This window comes from Nematolebias whitei, chromosome 8 (genome assembly GCF_014905685.2).
Source record: "Nematolebias whitei isolate Nwh7 chromosome 8, NemWhi1, whole genome shotgun sequence".
NCBI lineage: Eukaryota > Metazoa > Chordata > Actinopteri > Cyprinodontiformes > Rivulidae > Nematolebias > Nematolebias whitei.
Window position 1 is genome coordinate 41,756,270 of NC_056505.1, and position 25,062 is coordinate 41,781,331.

Genomic DNA, 25,062 nt, shown 5'->3' on the forward strand with positions numbered 1-25,062 from the left:
GGATTCATAAAAGGAAGACACTCGACCACAAACACACGCAGATTATATAATTTAATAGAGTATTCATATAGTAAAAATATTGAAACAATATTGTGGATCGGAGGTAGTTAACAGTCTGGGTGAATCATCTCAACACAGCCTTAAAACTAAAACTGTCCTAGGAAACGGCTGCAGGTAATACCTGAGCCATAGGATTAGTTTTGAGACCCGTTGGAGGAGAGGCTGCAGTGAGGGCGTGGCACGTGTCCTGTGCCTACCTCACTCGGGAAAGCAAGACAACAGGCAGCTAAGCTCAAGCCAGTGTTGTCCAGACCTGACCATGAAAAACTAGTCCATGCCTTTGTCACGACCCGATTGGACTATTGCAATGCACTCTATGCTGGGGTCAGCCAAGCCTCCATTTCACATCTTCAGCTCGCCCAGAATGCTGCTGCTCGGCCTTTAACCCGAACTCGTAGGTCTGAACATATTACACTAGTTCTGTCCTCCCTTCACTGGCTCCCTGTTTGCACTAGGATAGTCTTTAAAATTCTTCTGTTGACCTTCAAGTGCCTAAATTGCCTCGCAACCCTTGACCTCTCTGAGCTTCTGGAACCTTACGTTCCCTCTCGGGCCCTGAGATCATCTGATCAGCTGCTTTTGGCTGTTCCAAAAACAAGACTGAAGCTCAGAGGAGATAGGGCTTTTTCAGTCATGGGCCCCAAACTCTGGAACAACCTGCCCCCAACATTAGGCAGGCCACCTCCCTTCCTCACTTCAAATCCCTGCTAAAAACACATCTGTTCATGCAGTCATTTCATACAGTGTAAATTGATCTAATTTTTTTTTATCTGTGACCCTATGTTTTAAATGCTTTTTATAAATTCTTCAGTTATTATTATTAGTGTATTGTATTTTTTCTATTTAATTTTACTCTCATTGATTGATGTTGTTGTCATTGTTGTTGTTAAGCACTTTGATAACAGGTTCTGTTTTAAATGTGCTCTATAAATAAATAAGATCACATGTTCACCAGGCGAATTCAGATAAGATGGTCTTCAAGGCCAGCCAGGGGAGCCAAATTCAGATAAACAGACAGTTGTTTTGGGGACAGGCAGAACTTAATGACATTGATTGTTGTTGTTGTCATTGTTGTTGTTAAGCACTTTGATAACAGGTTCTGTTTTAAATGTGCTCTATAAATAAATAAGATCACATGTTCAACAGGCGAATTCAGATAAGATGGTCTTCAAGGCCAGCCAGGGGAGCCAAATTCAGATAAACACACAGTTGTTTTGGGGACAGGCAGAACTTAATGACATATACCTTGAGTCTGTGTTGGTCCAAACGGTTTTGAAATGTCCAAAATACATGGCTACACCGATAGAATGTGCCTGAGTAAAATCCCAGCGATCTGATCCATTCTGCCCAAAGCATTTGAGTCTGGGTACTAGAGGCACGAACCAAGCCATCATAAAGGCAAGCAGCGTGATCGGGTCCCAATTTGCTGCCGACAACTTTTTTGATTGTAGATAAAATCAGAAACCAGCCGAATCCAAAAAGCAGGAACCAGTTATCGTAAATCCAATTAAATATGCGTCCTTAAAATCCACAAATGGCAGCAGAGATAGACACATCATCAAGTCTTCAAGTCGATGAGATATCTAGCTGCGTGCGTGCCAACAGGGCAAATCGGCTTGCCTAAAGCCTGTCTTCTCTTTGAAGAAATGTTTTCAATTGTGTTGAGGGACCAACTGATCAAATCAAGTTCAAAATTATGGTTTGGAAGATATGCAAGAGAGGCTCAGAAACAGTTTCACAGACAGACAGTGTAGCAAAGCAAAGCGGAGGGAGGGGAAAAGCATCTGACCTCAGCAAGAGCAAGTGGTGAATTGAGTTGAAAATCTTTCTGCCAGGTTCTTCTGCCAGGCATCCCAGCAAGCTCTCACTATTCGTTTTGGTCTACCAGGTCTGTCTGGCATTTGCCAGGATTGGATCCAACTCACTACCAGGTGGTGATCAGTTGACAGTTCAGCTCCCCCCTTCACCCAAGTGTCTAAAACAAACAGCAACAAATCAGATGTCACAACCGCAAAGTCAATCATTGACCTAGGGCATCCTGGGGTCAAATGTACTTACCCTAATTTACATTACCCACATGGGCATTGAAGTCCCCCAGCAGAATAAAGTAGTCCCCAGGTGGCACACCTTCCAGCACCCCCACCAAGGACTCCCAAGAAGGTCGGATACTCTGGATTGCCATTTGGCACTTAGGCACAAACAACTGTCCACTGGCATGTCCCCCCACCCGAAGGCATAGGAAGCTACCTTGTCAACTACCATGGAAAACTTTCAACACTATATTTATTACATTAAATTGTTTTGGTTTGTGGTTTTAATTAGGGCTTTAACAGACTACTCGAGTAATCTACACATCTATTCCTAGGATATCGAGTTTTTTAATTTCACGTCGAGTATTCGTGGTGACGTCATTACGTTGCCGTTATCTCATTGCGTCACGTGATCCGCACTGGGCGCGGGTTACAAAATGGATTCCTCCAAGCAGAAGAATGGAGTGGAGACTGTCCAGATGATCTGACTGAAAATTGTTGGATTGTATACCTGGATTATTGAGCATGGATTTTGTTGGTTTTGAACCAGTTTGACATGAATGTCAACGAGGAAGAGGGCCGGCATCAGAGGAGGGGTCGTGCCAAAGAGACCAACTTGGCACCAACATAACTGGAAGAATCAGTTTTGTGTTGTGTGTTTCCTTGACTGATGAAGCCTTCTGGATGGAAGGTAAATGGACTGTACTTATATAGCACCTTTCTATCTTATTTCAAGATACTCAAAGCGCTATACACTACAATTTTTGCCCTCATTTACCCATTCATACAGCACTCTCCTAGATCTCTACAAAGCTATTTGAACAAATCATTCTAAAGAGACTAATCAGAGCTTCAGATCATATTTATACACCGATGGGACACGCATCAGAGGCTATGAGGGGTTCAGTGTCTTGCCCAGGGACACTTCGACATGTGACTGCTGGTGGATTCGAACCCCCAACTCTCGCATTGGAGGACGACTGCTCTAGCCACTCAGCCACAGCCGCCCCAAGGTGAAACGTTTCAGTGCAAAAAAAAAAAAAAGAGAAAAAGAAACTGTCCAGATTACCTGACTGAAAATTGTTTGTTTACCTGAATTATTGAGCATGGACTTTGTTGGTTTTGAACCAGTTTGACATTAATGTAGACGAAGAAGAGGGCCGGCACCGAAGAAGGGGACATGCCAAAGAGACCATCTTAGCACAAAACATAACTGGTTTGTTCCACTTTGGTGTAAGCTCTTGGGGGGAAGAATCCGTTTTGTGTTATGTGTTTCCTTGACTGATGAAGCCTTCTGGATGGAAGGTGAAACGTTTCAGCACAAAAAAAAAAAAGAAATTGTCCAGATGACCTGATTGAAAATTGTTGGACTGTATACCTGGATTATTGAGCATGGACTTTGTTGGTTTTGTACAGCTACAGGGAAGCGGTGGAACACCTGGAGAGCTGGTGCAAAGAGAATAACCTTCACATCAATGTAAAGAAGACAAAGGAGATGATTGTGGACTTCAGAAGGAACAAAAACATCTACACCCAAGAGGATCTGCGGTGGAAGTGGTCTCCAGCTACAAGTACTTGGGTGTACACATGAATGACAACCTCAGCTGGAGAAACACCACCACCAGCCTGATCAAGAAAGCTCATCAGAGACTCTACTTCCTCAGGCGGCTGAGATGAGCTGGTCTGGGAAGCTCCGTCCTCACCTCCTTCAACAGGTGTGCAGTGGAGAGCATCCTGTGCTCCAGCATCAACGTGTGGCATGGAGGCTGCACAGCTGCAGAAAGAAAAGCTTTGCAGAGAGTGGTGAAGGCTGCACAGAAGACTGTCAGAGTCAGCCTCCCCACCATCACAGACATCTACACCTCCAGATGCAGGAAGAGGGCTACCTGCATCAAGAAGGACCTCAATCACCCAGCACACACACTTTTTGCCCCACTCCCCTCAGGAAGGAGGTTGAGGAGCATTAAGTGTAGAATCACTAGACTGAGGAACAGCTTCTACCCTGAGGCTGTTAGACTCATGAATCTCTAACTAGAATAATCACTGTGAAAAATCACATCATGTTGCTGCTGATCAGTTTCATGTTGCTGCTGATCTGTTTCAATGTTGATGTGTTAATGCGTGCACATCCGCTCACACAGACTCATGTTCATGTTTGTGCTGATGTTCAATGTTTTTATGTTATGAGTGCTTAGTGTATATTTAGTTGATATTTTTCTTAGTTCATATCTTAGTTGGTATTAATGATTTTCTTATACATTTTATTGTTGGATGTAACTGGGACCCTGTGTACATAATTTTGCTCCACCACATGTACCACATGAGGTGCGAATGACAATAAAGAATCTCTGACTCTGACTGACAATGTTATTTTGTATGTATTTATTTTTATGGTTTTCAGTTATGTTTTCTTTTCTGATAAAAAAGTTTGAAAATGAGAGTTCCAGATGGATTATGCTATAATTGTTACAGAAAAGGTCTCTGTGACCTTGGAATATAGAAAATTATTGAGTTCACAAACTTTGATGCACCACTGTATATTATACCTACTGACATGTTAACCCTTGTAGCTTGCTGAAAACGTTTGTTTAAAACGGCATAACTTAGAAAAAAGAGACAGGTGTTAATTCTATGACTCTGGGTAGATAAGATAAAATGTTTAACCAGTATTTTTCAAGGATCCTAAAAATCTGAGGAGTATGCCCCACTTGGCTCCTGAACACAACATGGCTCTAAACACTGGAGGTCAGTGTACTTGAGTGTATGTGTATGATAGCTGAAATTATATAGGTACTCAATCTTAATAATGATCATGCCTTTTAGTGATGATACTGATAACCCTGTTTGTTTAGGACAGGGGTGCCCAATACGTTGATCGCAATCTAGCAGTTGATTGAAAAGGAATTTCAGTAGATCGCATGGCGAAACAGACGTCAGACTTTAAAAAATGTCTTTAAATTATTATTTCCTAAATAAACGTTAGTTGATCAATCCATCTTCACTATGCAATTTGTCACTTGATTGACATACAGGTTAGCCAATCTAAGACAGACCTTTTCTGATACAGGTCACCACGCATGCACATTCAACCGCGCTAAAAACAAACGAGTTGACTTGTAATAGCCTCCAGTTTATTTCTTCTAATCTAAACTCAAGAAAGTGTGTCAGATGAGTACACATATGTAAAATGAGTTGGGGAGCTGGACCAAATAAGAAGAAAAAAACCTACCATTTCCATACGGAATGGGGGGAGGACTTTCTTTTTTTTATCACAATGTCATATTCGAAGTGCGTTTGCCTCATCTGCAAGTGTACCGGAGCGGCATTTTCATACTACGAACCGGATTCCAAAAAAGTTGGGACACTAAACAAATTGTGAATAAAACTGAATGCAATGATGTGGAAATGGCAAATGTCAATATTTTATTTGTAATATAACATAGATGACAGATCAAAAGTTTAATCTGAGTAAATGTAACATTTTAAAGGAAAAATATGTTGATTCAAAATTTCAGTGTCAACAAATCCCAAAAAAGTTGGGAAAAGTAGCAATAAGTGACTGGCAAAAAGAAATTGAGCATATAACGAAGAGCTGGAAGACCAATTAACACTATTTAGGTCAATTGACAACATGGTTGGGTATAAAAAGAGCTTCTCAGAGTGTCAGTGTCTCTCAGAAGCCAAGAGATAAGAGGATCACCAATTCCACCATTGTTGCGCAGAAAGATAGTGCAACAATACCAGAATGGTGTTACCCAGCAGAAAATAGCAAAGACTTTTAAGTTATCATCATTAACCGTGCATAACATCATCAAAAGATTCAGATAATCTGGAACAATCGCTGTGCGTAAGGGTCAAGGCCGTAAAACTCTACAGGATGCTCGTGATCTCCGGGCCCTTAAACATCACTGCACCTCAAACAGGAATGCCACTGTCAAGGAAATAACAGAATGGGCTCAGGAATACTTCCAGAAAGCATTGTCAGTGAATACAATCCACCGTGCCATCCGACGTTGCCAGCTGAAACTCTACAGTGCAAAAAGGAAGCCATTTCTAAGCAAGCTCCACAAGCTCAGACGTTTGCACTGGGCCAGGGGTCATTTAAAATGGAGTGTGGCAAAATGGAAGACTGTTCTGTGGTCAGATGAGTCACGATTTGAAGTTCTTTATGGAACACCGGGACGCCATGTCATCCGGACCAGAGAGGACAAGGATAGCCCAAGTTGTTATCAACGCTCCGTTCAGAAGCCTGCATCACTGATGGTATGGGGTTGCATGAGCGCTTGTGGCATGGGCAGCTTGCATGTCTGAAAGGCACCATTAATGCAGATAACTATGTTCAGGTTCAAGAACAACATATGCTCCCATCTAGACGTCATCTATTTCAGGGAAGACCCTGCATTTTTCAACACGATAATGCCAGACCACATTCTGCAGCAATCACAACATAATGGCTAGGTAGGAGAAGGATCCGGGTACTGAAATGGCCAGCATGCAGTCCAGATCTTTCACCTATAGAGAACATTTGGTGCATCATAAAGAGGAAGGTGCGACAAAGAAGGGCCAAGACGATTGAACAGTTATAGGCCTGTATTAGGACATGAATGGGAGAGCATTCCTATTTCTAAACTTGAGAAACTGGTCTCCTCTGTCCCCAGACGTCTGTTGAGTGTTGTAAGAAGAAGGGGGATGCCACACAGTGGTAAAAATGGACTTGTCCCAACTTTTTGGGGATTTGTTGACGCCATGAAATTAGGAAACAACAAATTTTTCCCTTAAAATGATACATTCTCTCAGTTTAAACTTTTGATCTGTGATTTGTGTTCTATTCTGAATAAAATATTAGATGTTGCCACCTCCACATCATTGCATTCAGTTTTTATTCACAATTTGTTTAGTGTCCCAACTTTTTTGGAATCTGGTTTGTATATTCATAAATACTATGGCACAGCAAGCTGAGAAAGAAAACTGTGAAGGAACTAAAATCCCAGTTATCTGGACAGCAGTCAGTTTTTTTACAGCTGATCACAGCAGCAAAGCATCATTCCAAGTGAATCACTTTAATAATTGTTAAGCACAAGAAGTTTTGTTCTCAAATTCTCAGATTATTTTTCAAACATTAAGTTATTCTTGTTGTTTTCAGTTCCTTTGTGTGAAAAACAGAAGTTATTACTATGTTTTGTTTATTAATTTGTACGAGGACAGTAAAAATAAATTGTCAACTTTTTTTAAAAACAAACTTTTGGGTTTTGTCATTTATGTTGCGTTCACAGTGAGCTGGGACTTATTCATTCATTCAACCTTTATTTATCCAGGTTGGTCTCACTGAATCACGAGGACTCATTTACAAGAGAGACCTGTTTAAGACAAACAACATGTAAAGTACAGACAACAATAAAGCCAGTAAAATGCAATTAAAATAAAAGTAGTGTTATAAAACAAAAAAAATCAAGGTGCCATATAAAATATTAAAAACAAGAACATAAAACAAATAAAGCATACTTAATATAAATTAATATAAACAAGTATATGTTTTATATTTTTATAGTAGGTAGATCACTTGGACTTGGTCATTTTAAAAGTAGCTCGCATGTTGAAAACGTGTGGGCACCCTTCGTCTAGGAACCGCCTCCTTGCAATCTGTCCAGAAAGTCTCCACTGGAGGAGCTTTTTGCTGAGGAAGAGGCAGATGACACTTTTTCGGGAATACCGCCGGTCACGTGATTCCGGCCGGATTCCGGCGGGACCGGAGTCAACCTCATTATAACTCACGTGACCGGGACGTGACCGGACTGAAAGCTAACAGGAGCAGACAGGAGCAGGAACAGACCAATAACCAAAAATTAAAATGAAACAAACAAACAAACAAACAAAAACACGGGTGCAGCTATTTTGTATTTTCTTTCAGTAAGCCTTCACTTTAACACAAGTCAAAAGGACTACATTTCCCAGGAGTCAACTGTTCGAGCCGTGGCTTTTCACTGAGAAGGTAGGAGGAGCAGCGAGCGAAGCGGTACTGAGTAACTGAAAATAGTTTGCAACGCAAGGTAAGAAGTAACTGTCTGTCTATTAAACTCACAGAATAGGCAGGAAAGTGTCAAATAACCCTGAACTTCATAAGAGTTGTGTTGGTGCTGTGCTGCTTTAAACGTTTAGTCTCAGCTGTGAGGAGCTGTGGGGAGTCAGACTTTGTTTACCGTCAGTCAATGAAAAGACTCAAACAGCGCATTTTTCTCCACCTTGTCCCTTTTAATTAAAAAATTATGCCCTGCTTTGTTATGTGGGTTTTTAGGTTAAAATCTTCATTATCTGTCGCTGTTTGTAACGTAACACCCCCCCCCCCCCCCCCCCCGAACTCTTCCTGGTTAAAGTGCATGCATTCTCCGGTAACAATATCCCCGTTTTTATATGAAAGGCTGGTTACATATACATTATAATAACTGTTATTGTAGGGGGGACATATTGGTGCGAGGTCTGTGGGTCCTCCCCCATAACTTTTTAAATAAAGTACCTGCTATTTCCTGCATTCTGGTGTATTTTAACAGGTTTTAAAACATCTATGTTTACCTACGTAAGTAAATACTTTATTCAATAACTGTTTTATAAAGCATGGCACAAGAAGTAGCATGTCTTTAATTTAATTTAATTTTTCTACCTAACACAGGAAGCTATTAGCTCTGGAAGCAAGCTGTTAAACAGCTTTGGACACAAAGACCCTTGTCACACACTTCAAAAGAGCAGGTAAGATACATAAAATCTTGTAATGCCTGCCTGGTGAGGCTGCTTAAATAATTATAAAATATGATAAGTGAAATAAATAAATAAAAATTGAGCTTCTGTAATTTATAATTGCAAATGTCACATTTTCTTGACTTAATTTCAATTGTAAATCTCTTGTTTTTGATAAAATATTTTTTTCCAGAAGAAAGGCCAACAGATTGTAATTTGTAGTCACTGTAACCCTATTTTGACTCGTGCACTGTCGTCTTTCACTTTTAGGTTACACAAGGCTCTGGACTGGTCAAGCTGTGGAGAGACGAGGTGGAACACCAGACCTGCAATGCTCCAGTCTGTAAATGATGCTCTGAAGTCTGGTAAGATGCATGACATCATGCATCACCAAAACGAGCTCGTACCTCAACCACATAGACTGAACTTCTTGAGGACATCGTCCAATGTATAAACCTTTAAACATTTTTATTTGTTCTCTTGCTTGGTACATTATTTTTCTTTTTTTGTTTGTTTATTTAAACAATTTAAAACATGACAGTAATGTCACTGTTTAAAGGAAACAATTGCTCAATAAATTAGTAAAATACAACTTGTTATGTTTGTATTCTTTCATCTAAGGTAGACATGGTGTGACCCGTGTACTGGTTTTGATTTTTTGTTTTTACTGTAACTGACCTTCAAAAGAGCTAGAAACAGGGACTCGGCAGCTGCTCCTCCGTAGAAAAATTATAGGGACTACAGGCCATGTATTATTTGTTTTATGATATTTAGTGAAGGTTTTTGTTTGGATTAAGGATATAAATGTCTCTATTTCATCACAGATGAACTGTTCCTGTTGCCATATCTTTTGTAATACAATTGCACAACACAAAGTAATTTAAACAGGAATGGGTAGAAGATCAAATCAAATTCAATGCAGTTCCTAAAAATTAAATGAAAAACAGGAGCAGGACAGGAGTGGGAGTGATTCTGAACAGAAGCAGGACAGGAGCAGGAGTCATGTTACCAGGAGTGGGACAGGACAGGATTATTTTTTTTACTCTGGACCAGGATTGGGACAGGACAGGATTTTTTATGTGGGACCAGGACAGGACAGGAGTGAAAATCCACTCCTGTGTCATCCTCTAGCACAGACCGTAATGTCACAGCTCCACGTCCATGAAGAAACAAGTGGAGACAGGGCTGCAGATGTACCAGGAAATTCCACCAGCCGTTCTGTCTGAGGACCTGCTGTTGCTGGTGGAACCATCACAAGACTTATCCGTTGCTGTCAGATCTTGCATTCTCATATTTATGCATTCAAGCTTCTTCCACACCCAGCAAACATGTGTTCTCCACTGCAGGAGACACTGTCTGTCCAGAACCCTCACACATACTGCCTGAGAAGCAGATATGATCATTTTCCTCAACAAGAACAATTTCTGAATTTATACTGTACCTGCTGCTAATCTGAACTGGATTGCACAAGTTTTTCTTTTTTTTTGTTTGATATTCTGCAGCAATCGGTAGGTGGAAGGAATACTTCTCGGACTTTCTAAATCCCACTAGCACGTCGTCCATGGAGGAAGCTGAATCGAGGGACTTTGGGATTGATCCATCCATAACCGTGGCTGAGGTCGCCGAGGTAGTTAAAAAGCTCAGACGTGGCAGGGCTCTGGGAGTGGATGAGATTCACCCTGATTTCCTTAAGGCTCTGGACATTGTGGGGCTGTCTTGGCTGACACGCCTTTGTAATGTCGCATGGACATTGGGGGCAGTGCCACTGGATTGGCAGACTGGGGTGGTGATTCCTCTCTTCAAAAAGGGGGACCGGAGGGTGTGCTCCAATTGTAGGGGCATCACTCTCCTTAACCTCCCTGGTAAGGTCTATTCAGGGGTACTGGAGAAATGAGTCCAATTGTTAGGTTGAACCTCAGATCCAGGAGGAACAATGTGGGTTCTGTCCTGGCCGTGGAACACTGGATCAGCTCTTTACCCTCACTAGGGTCCTTGAGGGGTCATGGGAGTTTACCCATCCAGTCTAAATGTGTTTTGTGGACTTGGAGAAGGCACTCAACCATGTTCCTCAACGTACACTGTGGGGGGTGCTCCGTGAGAATGGGATTGGAGACATGTTGTTATGGGCTGTTCAGTCCCTATACAAGCGGGGCGAGAGTTTGGTTCACATTGCCGGAAGTAAATCGGACCCCTTCAGGGTGGGAGTTGGACTTCACCAGGGCTGCCCGTTGTCACAGATTTTGTTCATAACTTTTATGGACAGAATTTCTCGGTGCAGCCAGCTGGCAGAGGGTTTCCAGTTCGGTGGCCTCAGGACTCCATCTCTGCTCTTTGCAGATGATGTGGTCCTGTTGGCGTCATCGTGCCGTGATCTTCAGCTCTCACTGGAGCGGTTCACAGCCGAGTGTGAAGCGACTGGGATGAAAATCAACACTTCCAAATCTGAGGCCATGATCCTCAACCGGAAAAGGGTGGATTGCTCTCTTCAGGTCGAGGGTGAGGTTCTGCCTCAAGTGGAGGAATTCAAATATCTTGGGATTTTGTTCAGGAGTGAGGAAAGAATTGAGCGTGAGATTGACAGATGGATTGGTGCAGCATCTGCAGTATTGCAGACTCTGTACTGGTCCGTTGTGGTGAAGACAGAGCTGAGCTGTAAGGCAAAGCTCTCCGATGACCTGTCGGTCTACGTTCCTACCTTCACCTATGGTCGTGAGCTCTGAGTAGTGACCGAAAGAATGAGATCGCGGATACAGGAGGTTGAAATTAGTTTTCTCCGCAGGGTAGTTGGACTCTCCCTTAGAGATAGGGTGAGAAGTTCAGTTATCCGGGAGAGATTCGGAGTAGAACCGCTACTCCTTCACGTCGAGAGGAGCCAGTTTAGGTGGTTCGGGCATCTGGTAAGGATGCCCCCTGGGTGCCTCCCCAGGGAGGTGCTTCAGGCATGTTTAACTGGGAGGAGACCCCAGGGAAGACCCAGGACACGCTGGAGAGACTATGTCTCTCGGTTGGCCTGGGAACACCTTGGAGTCCTCCCAGAAGAGCTGGAAGAGGTGGCTGTGGAAAGAGATGTCTGGGCCTCCCTGCTCAAGCTGCTGCCCCCGAGACCTGACTTGGGAATAAGTGAAAGATAATGGATGGATGGATTCTGCAGCAGGTTAGCCTATCAGTGGGAGCTCAGTAACATGGCTGCAGCATCACAAACTGGACATGTGGAAATGTGTTTCCTTGAGGTTTTCAAACATTTAGCTCTGTTGTAAAAAGAACATTCATAACGTTTATAATGAAATTTATAGGTTTGATATTTATTTACTGGTTGAAAATAGCCCTGTGAGAAATTCATAGAAAAGCTAATACAATTTAAGGAGTCCATAGAATTAAAATGCAAATAGAAGTTCAAATTACTTAATCCAGAAAGAACTCTGGCTAGCTAGCTCATTTATACCATGTAACCTTTTTTTTTTCTTAAATCCCACCTCTAAAAGAATCAGAATAGAGAATCGATAGGATAGGAACCGGAATTGAAACGAAGCATCAGAATCAGAACCATTCAAATTCAAACGATGCCCAACTGTACTGGAGGAGATTAAAAAAGGGAATGTCAGGTATCCTGTTTTACTGCATTTACTGTAAACTGTAGGAACGCTAGGACAAAAGGAGGTTCTGACACAGTGGCTTTTTAGCACCTTGAACTGGCCCATGTCCTCACAGGAAGCCGTGTTGCAGTGTACCTGCTGAGCAGTCTTTCTCCTTGACAGTCCCGTCCTCTCCTAGCTTCTGTTAGCTTCTTGTTGGTGCTCAGGGCAATCCACACCTTCGAACCGCAGATGCTGAGCTCCAGAGCTGTGTCTGCCTCCTTGTTCCTCTTAGTTACATCAGCACCACGAGACAAAAACAACCTGCACGTGAGAAGAAATAAAGAACACTTCAAAACAGAAAAATATCTGTTTTCCTTCAATGAAAATGGAGGATGTCTGGCTTTCATAAGTGACAGCAAGTGAAACTTCTTCCTGGTCACATATCTTTATGAAACAGATGTTGTACCTACACTTTCAGTCAATAGTTCATAACAGATTTTAAAAAACAAACATAGACTGCACTTATTGGCTGAGTCACCCCCCACCCCCCTTGTGCACCCCACATGCACCTCTGCTTAAATTCAGGATAAAGGGGCAAAATAACCGTTGGTTTTGCAATTAGTAATCTCACACAGAGATCATGCATGGGCCAAGGCTAGAAAAACTAAATTGGAGGCTGACTGGATTAACTTTTATCAACTTTGAAATAAAAGTACCTCTAAAATTAAAAAGTCCACATCTGAATTTTATTTATCAGAAACCACCAAAAATCTAAACGATCCAAAGAAGTTTTGGAATACTGTGAGATCGGTTTCTGGTGGTCTGCCTTCTAGTGAAATGTCAAACTTCTTGGTCAAAGACTCTTTAAATCTGACTGATAAATCCATCCATCCATCCATTTTCTTTACCCGTTTATTCCATTTTGGGTCAAGGGGGTCGCTGGTGCCCATGTCCAGCAATCACTGTGCGAGGGGCGGGGTACACCCTGGACGGGTCGCAAGTCCATCACAGGGCCACATAGAGACAAACGAGACAAACAACCATTCACTCTCTCACTCACACCTAGGGACAATTTAGAGTTACCAATCAGCCTAACATGCATGTTTTTGGACTTTGGGAGGAATGACTGATAAATGTGCCATGTTAAATTATTTTAAAGAACATTTTATTGCAGCAGGGGACTTATTTAATTCATCTAATAGTGATCTAACAGTGGAAAAAAATGTGTCTATTAGCTCTAAACTTGATGATTATTTTATTTCATTTTACACAGGTATGTGTCTCTGAGGTACGTGGTGCACTACAAATATTGGACTCCAAAAACTCAGCTGGTCCTGATGGTTTGGAAACTTTTCTAACATTAGCAGCTGATATAATCGATGAGCCTTTAACTTCTATTTTAATTTAAGCCTCATCACAAACAAAGTTCCTGAAGTCTGGAAATCGTTGGTTACGTACTGTAACTCCAGATTCTATGAGTATACGTGCATCCCTTTAAGGCTTTCGCTAGAGGGTTTATCCCTTTGCCCGCAGCGCAGCACTGAAAACTTTAGTCCACGCCCACCTGCTGTGTGGGCCTCACCCCTGGTCCGTTTAAATTATGGTGAGACCGAGTAATCGGCTTCCAAATAGCTTTTTTCTCAGCCATTTAGGAACCAGTGAGGCCCAGAGCTTAAAGGGCTGCGCCTATACTCATAGAATCTGGGGTTACAATACATAACCAATGTTCTATTTCGTATAGGCTTCGCCCTTTATGGCTATCGCTAGTGAGTTAAAGGCGAAGCAGGATGTAGTCTATGCCTCACTGGGTCCATTCAGACACAATATGAAGCACCCGCTTGCACCAAAAACATTCCATCAACTCAGCCTTCTGCAAAATTACGCGTTCCACGCACTGCGTAATTACGCGTTCCACGCACTGCGTAATTACGCATTCCATGCACTGCGTAATTACGCGTTCCACGCACAGGAGCACCCCAGAGAGAAAAGGTCTCCGACGGGGAAAAAAGGGAAGGCTGAAAAGCAGTCCTGCTGCTGAGACTGGAAAAGAACAGAGGTTACAAATTGTAACCGTGTAACAGTGAGCAGAGCAGGTCAACAGCTCTTCAATATGAACTGATTAATAACAAATGAACTGATTAGTAATCAAATGAACTGACTGGTAACAGCAGTCATGAACTAATTAGTAACAATAAAAACAGCAGTCATGAACTTGTGACTGATAATAAATGCCTCACACTGTAATTGCATGCAGTCAGATGCGAGTTTAAAACAAAATTCCATGAAACAAGTAAAATGCATTCTGTTAGAACACTGAGAACAGAATGGGTCATGGAGAAAGCAGAAACATCATGCAGATAAAAGCGAATAAATGAACAAGGTGATGACCAAGCGGGCGCCGTACAAATGTCCTTCACCGTCATCCCTCCATGCAAAGCTGTAGAGGATGAAATCCCTCTGGTGGAATGAGCTCTGAGATTCTCTGTAGGCTCCAATCCAGATGCTCTGTAGGCTTCAAAAACAGCCTCACACAGCCAGTGTGAGAGACGCTGAGTGGATAACGGGCGACCTGCAGAGATGTGTACAAACACAAAAGTGCACAAACAGACGCTGAGTCTGGTGCAGAGGGGCCGTGCGTGCTATATAACATGCCAGTGCATGCACGGGACAGAGGAGATGAGATGATGCTTCCTCCTCTGATTTGTGAGGAGGGGGATAAAATCCCTCCAATGTTATCATTTTCAATTTAAATGAGCTTGTGATGTTTTTTTGGTACGAAAGCTGGGTTAGGTCTCAGCGCAGCTGAGCTGCCATCAGCTTGAATCCTGAGGCATGACGGGGCTGCAGAGAGCGCAGATAAATCGTTCACTCTCTTTTCTGATATCAAAGCCAACAGCAGGGCTGTTTTAAGTGACAGGAATTTAAGTGACACCTGATCTAAAGGCTCGAAAGGAGCTTTGATCAGAGCTCACAGAACTATCGTTAGGTCCCACTGTGGAGCTAGTGGGCATGACACCAGTCTGTGTCTCCGTACACCTTTTAGGAAACGCTTCTTCAGCGGGTGATTATAAACTGTTCTGTCACCGAAGCCCGCAAGAAGACATAGCCGCAGCATAAGTCTTAATTGTGCTGAAAGCTACATTTCTGTCCATCAGCTGCTGCAGAAAGGACAGCATGCCACCTAGTGGATATAAGATGGCCTCTACACCTTTTTCTATGCACCAGCGCAGAAAAGCTGTCCACTTTAATGTGTACAGCGCTGTGGTGGAAGCAGCTCGTGAGTCTTGGATTGTGCCCACCCCTTCTTGAGAGAGACCCATTTTCTCTCAGCGGTCAGACCCAAATGTGCCAGCCTATTTCTGGGTGACTCCTGATCACTCCTCCCACCTGGAGGAGAACATAGTCCCTCCACGGCAGTTTCCACAGACGACCCGATAACAGACGTCACAGGATTGGAAACCACGGGGCGCACACGCGCATGGGGGCTACAAAGATGGCTGACAGTTCTTCCTCCTGGACTCGGTCCAGAAACCGTGATATTAGAGGGACTGGAGGAAACGTGTAAAGGAGCATTTTTGGCCACGGACTGTGGGCAAAAGCGTCCACTCCTAACGGTGGGTCGTCCCGTGGGCTCAGTGAGAACCATAATTGACACTGGGCATTCTCCCGTGTGGCGAACAGATCCACTGCTGCTCGGCCGAACCTGCTCCAAATCCGAGAAATCAGCTCGGGATGGAGGCTCCAGTCTCTGTGGCGAGGACCGCCCCTGGACATTATGTCCGCTTCTCTGTTCAGGACGCCGGGGATGTACTCTGCTCTGATGGAGAGCAGGTTTTTGTGTGCCCAAAACAGCAGCTGTCTCGCAATGCGTAACAGTTGGGCTGAGCGCACGCCTCCCTGCCAGTTTATGTAAGCTGCAGTAACTCTGTTGTCTGTGTGGATCAGAACATGTTGATTCCGCAACAGGGGAGCAAAATGCTGAATCATATTCCAAACTGTGAAACATTCTAAGACGTTTATATGAGCTGATGTGTGAGTTGGCCACTGTGCCCCCACCACTTGAGACAGGCACGTTCCTCCCCAGCCTGACAGGGACGCGTCTGTGAAAACTAAGACGTGTGACGTAGGCCTGCTGATAGAAACTCCCTCTGACAGAGTGAGGGGGTTTCCCCAGTGATTCAGTCAGTTCCCCCGGAGAGGGGCACAGAGATCATCCACCTCTTCTTACGCACCGAATCTATGCGCAGGCGGGCAAAGAATTTTGTGTGATTTCTCAAGCTGCGGTGACTTTTAAAAACCTGTTTTGAGGTTATCGGCTTGTTTTGTGTGGAGGACGTGTGAAGAGAGGCCGCTGTGAGATCATTCGATCTGACAGTTAGGCTGGAATCAGAAGACACTTTACTCTGAATGTTTTCGTTTTATTTTAAAACTCATGTCATCATTGTGAATACACACATCCCCACAAAGAGTCATTTTTTGTGTTGCCTCCTCCGTGGACCCTGCGGCTGGTTATTCCAGGGCGGCGCTTGTTAACGGTCTCTGGGGAAGTGCTGAGTCACTGGTTGGCGTGATGAGAAGGGCTGGCGGAGGAGTGGGGTGAGAGGTCGCTGCTGCAGCTGTGGAACGTCTCTGCTGCTGCCGCTGGCCACGGCGATCCCTTTGCAGCTTCATCAGGTGGAGCACAGTTTCCGACACCTCCTCTGACTTTGACTTCTCAAGCATGGCCTTGAAATTGGCCCCGAACAGCGCGTCAGTCGTGATGGGACCCTCCAGCAGGTCCTTCTGCAGCCTCTCCGGCATGGATGGGGAGAGTCGGAGCCAGGTGGACCTCTGGATCATCGTCATCCAGGCAGCGATGTGAGACAAGCAGACCGCAGAGGAGGCGCACAAGTTAAGGATGATGTCAGACGCTTTGCAAAGCGAGCTCTTCATCTCCTCAGGCAGGTCTGTGTCCTCCAGCCTTTTGGAAATGCTGTAAGCCAGCAGGGCGACATTGTTGTTCGCTGCGGCTGCCTGGAAAGCACACTGGTGGGCTTGATTGGAGAACGATGTCCCCGTTTGGTCGTGTCTCCCTGGAGGGACAGGACGTTGGTCCAACCCGGACACTTTTGCTCCAAGTGCTTCTGTCAGGCTTGGCTCCAGGGGGGGACCGAGGGAAAACTCCGCTCAGTAAACCCCTCCACTCTGGTGATGGGAGCAAAGATGGAGACGGGCGCCTTCAGCTTACCAGGTCTGGCTGCAGCCTCATTCTAGTAGGACGTCATTGCTGGGAAACGAGGCCAGATGGGGTCAGGGCGGCGAGCCGGGATGGAGCCAAACCTTCCCGCTAGATCATCCGATCTGGGCAGGGGGAGGAGAGGGACGGAAAGTCCCTTTGTGTCAGCCGCCTCTTGGATTATGCCGGATAGCTCCGAGAGGAGGGCACCGAAGGCTGGAAGCTGTGTGTTCGCCGATGCAAAAAGGCCCGGGGGGCGGGGTGAGCATCTGCTTGGCCCCCCCGTTCTAACACTACGTTCTCTAGGAGGGAATGAGCAGCGGGGCTGCTGACATCGCCTAATCTGGAGGAATCATCCGATTTGCTCCGTGACTCAGCATCAAAAAAGGTGATGGCGTCGTCCAGCGAACAATCCCTTGCCACGGAAAGGCACTCTTTGATGTTAGCTTTGAACAAGGCTGCTCGTCTCTGCTTCTCCTCAGGAGGGAGGAGGTCACAGGGATGGCAGGAGGAGGCGAGGTCGGCGTGGTGGGGACCCAGGCATCCTTTGCAGATGTCGTGCCAGTCAAAACTCAAAATGTAGCCGGTCTGGCAGGACGGGCACAGGCAGATGGTGCTGGTGCTGGACATCGTCTTCTTGAAAAAGCAGTGCTGGTTGCTTGCGGAAGAAAAAATGGGAGCCGATTACCCGGTCTCACCATAATTTATACGGACTGGGGGTGAGGCCCACACAGCAGGTGAGTGTGGACTAAAGTTTTCAGTGCTGTGCTGCGCACGAAGGGATAAACCCACTAGCGATAGCCTTAAAGGGCGAAGCCTATACGAAATAGAACTGCATTTGTTTTTCCATTATTAAAAGGAGGTGAGCCGTCAATCGTGAACAATTATAGATCCATCTCTAAACTATGTATTTTGGCAAAACTGTTTGAAAAGTTGGTCTGTGATCAACTGAAATAATTTTTAGAAACAAATAATATTTTAAATCATTTTCAGTCAGGTTTTAGGAAGCAGCACAGCACTGCAACTGCTGCTCTAAAAGTTTTAAATGGTGTGTTTGAGGCACTGGATTCTAAAAGGTTTGCTCTGCTCTGTTTATTGATTCATCCAAGGCATTTGATTATTTATTGATTCATCAAAGGCATTTGATTCTTTATTGATTCATCCAAGGTATTTGGTATGGTAGATCACAGGATCCTGGTAAATATTCTTCTCAAACTGGGCATCTCCAAAGAAGCATCTTATTGGTTTGTAGATTATTTGGCAAATAGGACACAATGTGTACAGATGGCTGGAGTAAGCTCAAGTTTTCTTAAGGTAAAAAAGGGTGTACCCCAAGGCTCTGTCTTGGGGCTCATCTTATTTACAATTTACATTACTGCGCTGTGTGAAAATTTGCAAAATGCCTCCTACCACTTTCATGCTGCTGGTTGTGTAATTTACTCTTGTTCAAATTCAATTGCTCAGGCATTTAAAATTTTACAGGCTGCTTTTGATGAGGTGCAGATTTGTCTTGAGCAACTAAAATTGGTTTATATGCTGATAAATCTAAAATAATCATTTTTTCAAATTCACCTGTCTCATTGGAGAATATCCCTCTAATAAAAACTGCCCAAGGTAAAGTTCTCAAGAGTGTCTCCAGTTATAAGTCCCTGGGCTTAATTATTGACGAGGAGCTTTCTTTTAAATCTCACGTGAACCACCTAATCTCCAAATTAAAAGTGAAACTCGGTTCTTCTTCAGAAGTAAATCATGTTTCTCCCTAAGAGCAAGGAAGCTTTTGATCAAAGCTACTTTTTTGCCAGTGCTTAACTATGGCGATGTTGTTTATATGTGTGCTTCAAACAGTTGTCTACAGTCATTGAATCCAGTGTACCATTGTGCAATAAGATTTATTACTGGTTGTAGCTATCTTACTCATCGCTGTAATCTCTATTTTAAAATCAGTATGTCTTCCCTGCATAACAGGTGATATGTACATTGGATGACTTTGGTGTACAAGTCTCTTATTGGCCTGCTTCCGCTTTATTTATGTACTTTTATTGGAAGAACGGACAGTAGTTATTCCTTACGCTCTAAGGACTGTTTGCACCTTTATGTTCTTCGTGTGCGAACAGAAAAGTGTAAGAAAGTATTAGCTTTTCTGTCCCCTCAGTTTGGAATGCCTTGCAAGCTGAATTAAAACTGTCAGAACTTGTTACTTTAAGTGCTTTTTGCAAACTTTAAAGAAAAGGACAATGGATATCTTGTCAACATTGCCTGTGTTTCAAATCTTAAATTGCCATTGTTTTAAATTATTATTAAACTATTGCCCTTTACAGTTATATTGTACGTTTTTATATATTTCTGAAGTCCTACTCTTACTGTACCTTGTTTGTTACTTGTCTTGTTTTTATGACGCACGCTGCTGCCTTTTCTTGGCCCGGTCACCCTTGTGAAAGAGGCCTTGACCTCAATGGGTTTTTAGTCTGGTTAAATAAAGGTTTAATATAACCCACTAAACTATGTCTACAGGTAAGGGCATCCCAGATCTTTTTCTAATTCATATAGGGCCCTGTGACTGAATGCAATTCTAATGACTTTATCAATGTAAAAAACAACACACTGACATTGTTATTCATTAGTTTTGTTATCACATGATAAAATGATTGTGACAGAGGGAACAATCTGATCAAAATAAGTGACTGTGATTGAATGATTTGCATCAGGTGTGCAGGAAAACATTTAAAACCTGCAGGACAGTGGGCCACCAGGACCAGGGTTGGCGACCTCTGCACTATCACACAATGTTAAAAAAAGTAATACAACATTTTGTGCTTCACTTTATGGGCCAATTATAAAATGGTACAATTGAAATTTGTATGTGAAACAATTTATTTTGGTTTTACAAGCAGAGGGACAGTTTCCTCTGACAGTGTAGAAAATGCAACGCACTCTGCTCATGAATGAATGAAGGTGCAGAGTGTGCACACTCACATTACACACTCCAGGTGGTTCTCCCTGGCAGCGATGTGAAGAGGCGTGTCACCATGAATGTTGACGGCATTCAGGTCGCACAGAGACTCCAGCAAAGCCTGGACGATGTCATCACAACCCGACAGTGCCGCCCAGTGCAGACAGATGTTCTCCTCCTGTCCAGTGAACAGATCAGTGATCAGCATAGACAAAAGCACACAGTTCAAACTCATACAGACTGCAGTGATGGACAGCGTCCACGGCAGGAGAAAATAAAGCAGGAAACGTCCGTAACAACTAGAAGTAGTTTGGGGCCATCTAATGGAAAAAAACATTATTGAGAGAAAACATTCCTTTACAGGCTGTGCAATGGTTTTTCTGTTATGAAGAGCTAATAAACACGAGCCAGTACACCAACCTGGTTGTTATGGTTTTAAACAATTCTTGAATAATGTTTGAAGTTGCAGGGAACATTACGGTGAAAAGAGTCAGCAGTATCTACCACTGTTGTTCATCACTGCATCTGTTCCTGCGTGGTAGTACTTTAAAAGTGTGAAGGAAATTTATGATCAATTGGGTTTAGATGCTTTTTTCATCATCTGAAATAATTTTCCAGCTTGGTTGGGAGAGGACACTTTGAAAATACACTGCTCTGATCAGAAAGAATTTAACCACTTTGCACGATTCGCTCTTGCTATAAACTGTATTTTTCTGTTCCCTAAATTTGTTGGTAGTGTTCGTATGCTGGTCGTATGTTGGTTTTATGCTTTATTTTAGGGATTTTTAGTTACATGAACCGCTGCTGAGCAATGTGTAGAAAATGATGTTGTACCCACATCACTGTTTTTAAAGGTGTCTGATATTGTCAACCCCCATGTGGCAGAATTAATTAACATCTCTCTTTCAACCGGGTCAGTTCCAAGTTTTTTGAAACAAACGATTTTAAATCCGATCTTGAAAAAGCCCAACTTGGACCCCACTGAGCTCTGCAACTACAGGCCAATATCAAAAATACCTTTTCTCGCCAAAATTCTTGAGAAGTTAGTGGCTGGGCAGATGACTACTTTCTTGCAAAATAATAATATTCTTGATAAGTTTCAATCTGGTTTCCGTAAGATGCACTCCACTGAAACTGCCTTATTAAAAGTCTCCAATGACATATTGATGGCTGCAGACTCTGGTCAGAGCAGTGTTTTGATTTTATTGGATCTGTCATCAGCTTTTGACACAGTCGACCACAAAATTATGATACATCGACTGCAACATGAGATGGGATTTTCTGGAACTGTTCTTAAGTGGTTTTCTTCTTATCTGAGCAACAGAACCTTTTCAATGTTTGTTAATAACATACAGTCTAAGACCACTCCGTTACTGAATGGTGTTCCTCAGGGTTCAGTGTTGGGTCCTATTCTGTTCCTTTTGTACATCACCCCCCTGGGAAAGATTATCAGTAGTTTCAGAAATGTGTCTTACCATCTCTATGCTGATGATATTCAACTGTACTGTTCCTTTTATGACTCAGAATTACATAAGTTAGCTGAATTAGTAAACTGTGTTTCACATATTAAGGCGTGGTTAGCTAACAACTGCCTTCAGTTAAATTCTAACAAGACGGAAACCCTGATCATTGCCCCTGAACAGAAAGTTCCTTGGATTAAACAACACCTCGGTTCTCTGGGCTCCTCTTCTCAGCCGATCCTCAGAAATCTCGGTGTTTTGTTCGACCAGTCTATGTCTTTGGACAAACATTCAAAGCTTCTGGTAAAAAACTGCTTTTATCATCTGAGAAACATTTCTAAACTGAGGGCAATGTTATCCAGATCTGACCTGGAGATGATTATTCATGCTTTTATTTCTTCTCGTTTAGATTATTGTAATTCCCTTTTTACTTGTTTTAACAAAACTGCCGTTGCTCGTCTCCAATTGGTTCAGAACTCTGCTGCGAGGCTTTTAACAGGAACTAACAGAAGGGCTCACATTACACCAGTTTTATCTTCTCTTCATTGGCTGCCTGTTGAATTTAGAATTAATTTTAAAATCTTAGTTTTGACTTTTAGAGCTTTAAATGGACAGGCCCCCCCAATACATTACTGAAATGTTGTTTCCTTATTCTCCAGCCCGCACCCTTTGCTCTTCAGCGCTGAACCTTCTTAAGGTTCCTAAGACCCGGTTTAAAACTCGGGGTGACCTGTCCTTTCAGGCCGTAGCCCCCCGCCTGTGGAATGCCCTGCCCCTGTCTCTCCGTGTGAACGTTTCTGTTGATTCTTTTAAAACGCAGCTTAAGACACTTTTATTTCGTCAAGCTTTTAGTTAAATGTTTTACTGTTTTTTCCAGCTGTTTTTACTGTTTTTATTAATGAGTTGTTATTATTTTTATTTTATTTTAAGCTTTTATTTCTTTATTGTTGTACAGCACTTTGTGATTGTATCTATGATAAGTGCTATATAAATAAAGTTTACTTACTTACTTACTTACTTACAATGGTATGCTAAGCTAATCGACAAATTCAACTCACACAAAGCTGAAATAAAGATCACCACTCAGGCGAGTCGATCTTGTTTTAAACTGTTTTTCTGATCCTTAAATTTTGTCATGGTGTTTCCTAGTTGATCTTTGTGCTTTATTTTTAATAGTTACGTGACTCAACTTGCATAAACCTGAGATCAGAAGGAGCCAGTCTCGAGGTTCTTGGGCTAACTAGCTGGCTGATTCTACGCACCCAAAGCTGAGATCGTACCATTCCAGAGTGACTGCCTGCTTTCAGATTCACAAAACTTGATCATACAAACTAAAACAAATTCCACCATCTTTCAAGATTTTTTTTTTAATTTTATGAGTGTATTTGAGATTTGGTATCTCTTACCATTGTTAGCTTAGCATGACTTCTGGTTTTATCACTTGCACTGTGTGTCAAATATTTAGTTATTATATATAAATAAATAAAGTTATATTGTATAATACTGTGATACTGTGTTGAGCAAAATAAATGGACTCGATGTTCCCTCGCCCAGACGTGGGTCATCGGGGCCCCACTCTGGAGCCAGGCCTGGAGGTGGGGCACGCGGGTGAGCGCCTGGTGGCCGGACTTTTACCCATGGAGCTCGGCTGGGCACAGCCCGAAGAGGAGACGTGGGTTCTCCTTCCCATGTGCTCACCACCTGTGGGAGGGGCCAAAGGGGTTGGGTGAAATGTAGGATGGGTGGTGGCCGAGGGCGGGGACCCTAGCGGTCTGATCCTCGGCTACAGAAGCTGGCTATTGGGACATGGAATGTCACCTCACTGGTGGGGAAGGAGCCTGAGCTGGAGTGTAAGGTTGAGAGGTTCCGACTAGAAATAGTCAGACTCACCTCTATGCATGGCTCTGGCTCTGGAACCAGTTTCCTTGAGAGGGGTTGGACACTCTTCCACTCTGGAGTTGCCCCTGGTGAGAGGCGCCGAGCAAGAGTGGGCATACTTATTGGCCCCCATCTTGGTGCCTGTGTGTTGGGGTTCACCCCGGTGAATGAGAGGGTAGCCTCCCTCCGCCTACGTGTGGGGTGACGGGTTCTGACTGTCATTTGTGTTTATGCACCAAACGGCAGTTCAGATTATCCACCCTTTCTGGAGTCCTTGGAGGGGGTACTGGAAAGTGCACCTTCTGGGGACTCCCTTGTTCTGCTGGGGACTTCAATGCTCACGTGGGCAATGACAGTGAGACCTGGAGGGGTGTGGTTGGGAGGAACAGCCCCCCTGATCTGAATCCGAGTGGTGTTCTGTTGTTGGACTTCTGTGCTCATCATGGATTGTCCATAACAAACACCATGTTCAAGCATAAGGGTGGCCATATGTGTACTTGGCACCATGACACCCTAGGCCGCAGTTCGATGATCGACTTAGTAGTCGTCTCATCTGATCTGTGGCCACATGTCTTGGACACTCGGGTGAAGAGGGGCGGAGCTGTCCACTGATCACTACCTGGTGGTGAGTTGGCTCCGATGGTGGGGGAGGATGCCAGTCAGACCTGACAGGCCCAAAAGTATTGTGAGGGTTTGCGGGGAATGTCTGGCAGAGTCTCCTGTGAGATGGAGCTTTAACTCCCACCTCTGGGAGAACTTCGAACATGTTCCGGGGGAGGTAGGGAACATTGAGTCAGAGTGGGACACGTTCTGTGCCTCTATTGTCGAAGCGGCTTACTGGAACTACGGCCACAAGGTTGTCGTGCCTGTCGCGGTGGCAAACCTCGAACTTGGTGGTGGACACCGGCGATGAGGGATGCTGTCAGGCTGAAGAAGGAGTCCTATCGGGCCGTTTTAGCCTGTGGGACCCTGGAAGCAGCTGATGGGTACTGGCAGTCCAAGCAACATGCGACTCATGTGGTCACTGAGGCAAAAACTCGGGCATGGGAGGAGTTCAGAGAGGCCATGGAGAATGACTTCCACACAGCTTCGAGGCGATTCTGGTCCACAATCCAACGATTATGGTACATGTAACAAAATGTACTGTTGTATTGGTGTTGGAGGA

General features: G+C 43.7%; 1 protein-coding gene across 1 annotated transcript in view; it reads right to left on the reverse strand.

The window, feature by feature from the left end:
* LOC119413689 (histone-lysine N-methyltransferase EHMT1-like) overlaps window positions 1-20,767 on the reverse strand; it is a 132,588-nt gene extending 111,821 nt beyond the window's left edge. Inside the window, exons 1-2 of the mRNA XM_037680744.1 lie at window positions 20,583-20,767; window positions 12,548-12,715 (exon numbers count right to left, since the gene is read on the reverse strand). Of these exons, the coding sequence (XP_037536672.1) occupies window positions 12,548-12,715; window positions 20,583-20,767 (353 nt within the window). The remainder of the gene's footprint in view (window positions 1-12,547; window positions 12,716-20,582) is intronic.
* Between the last annotated feature and the right edge of the window lie 4,295 nt (window positions 20,768-25,062).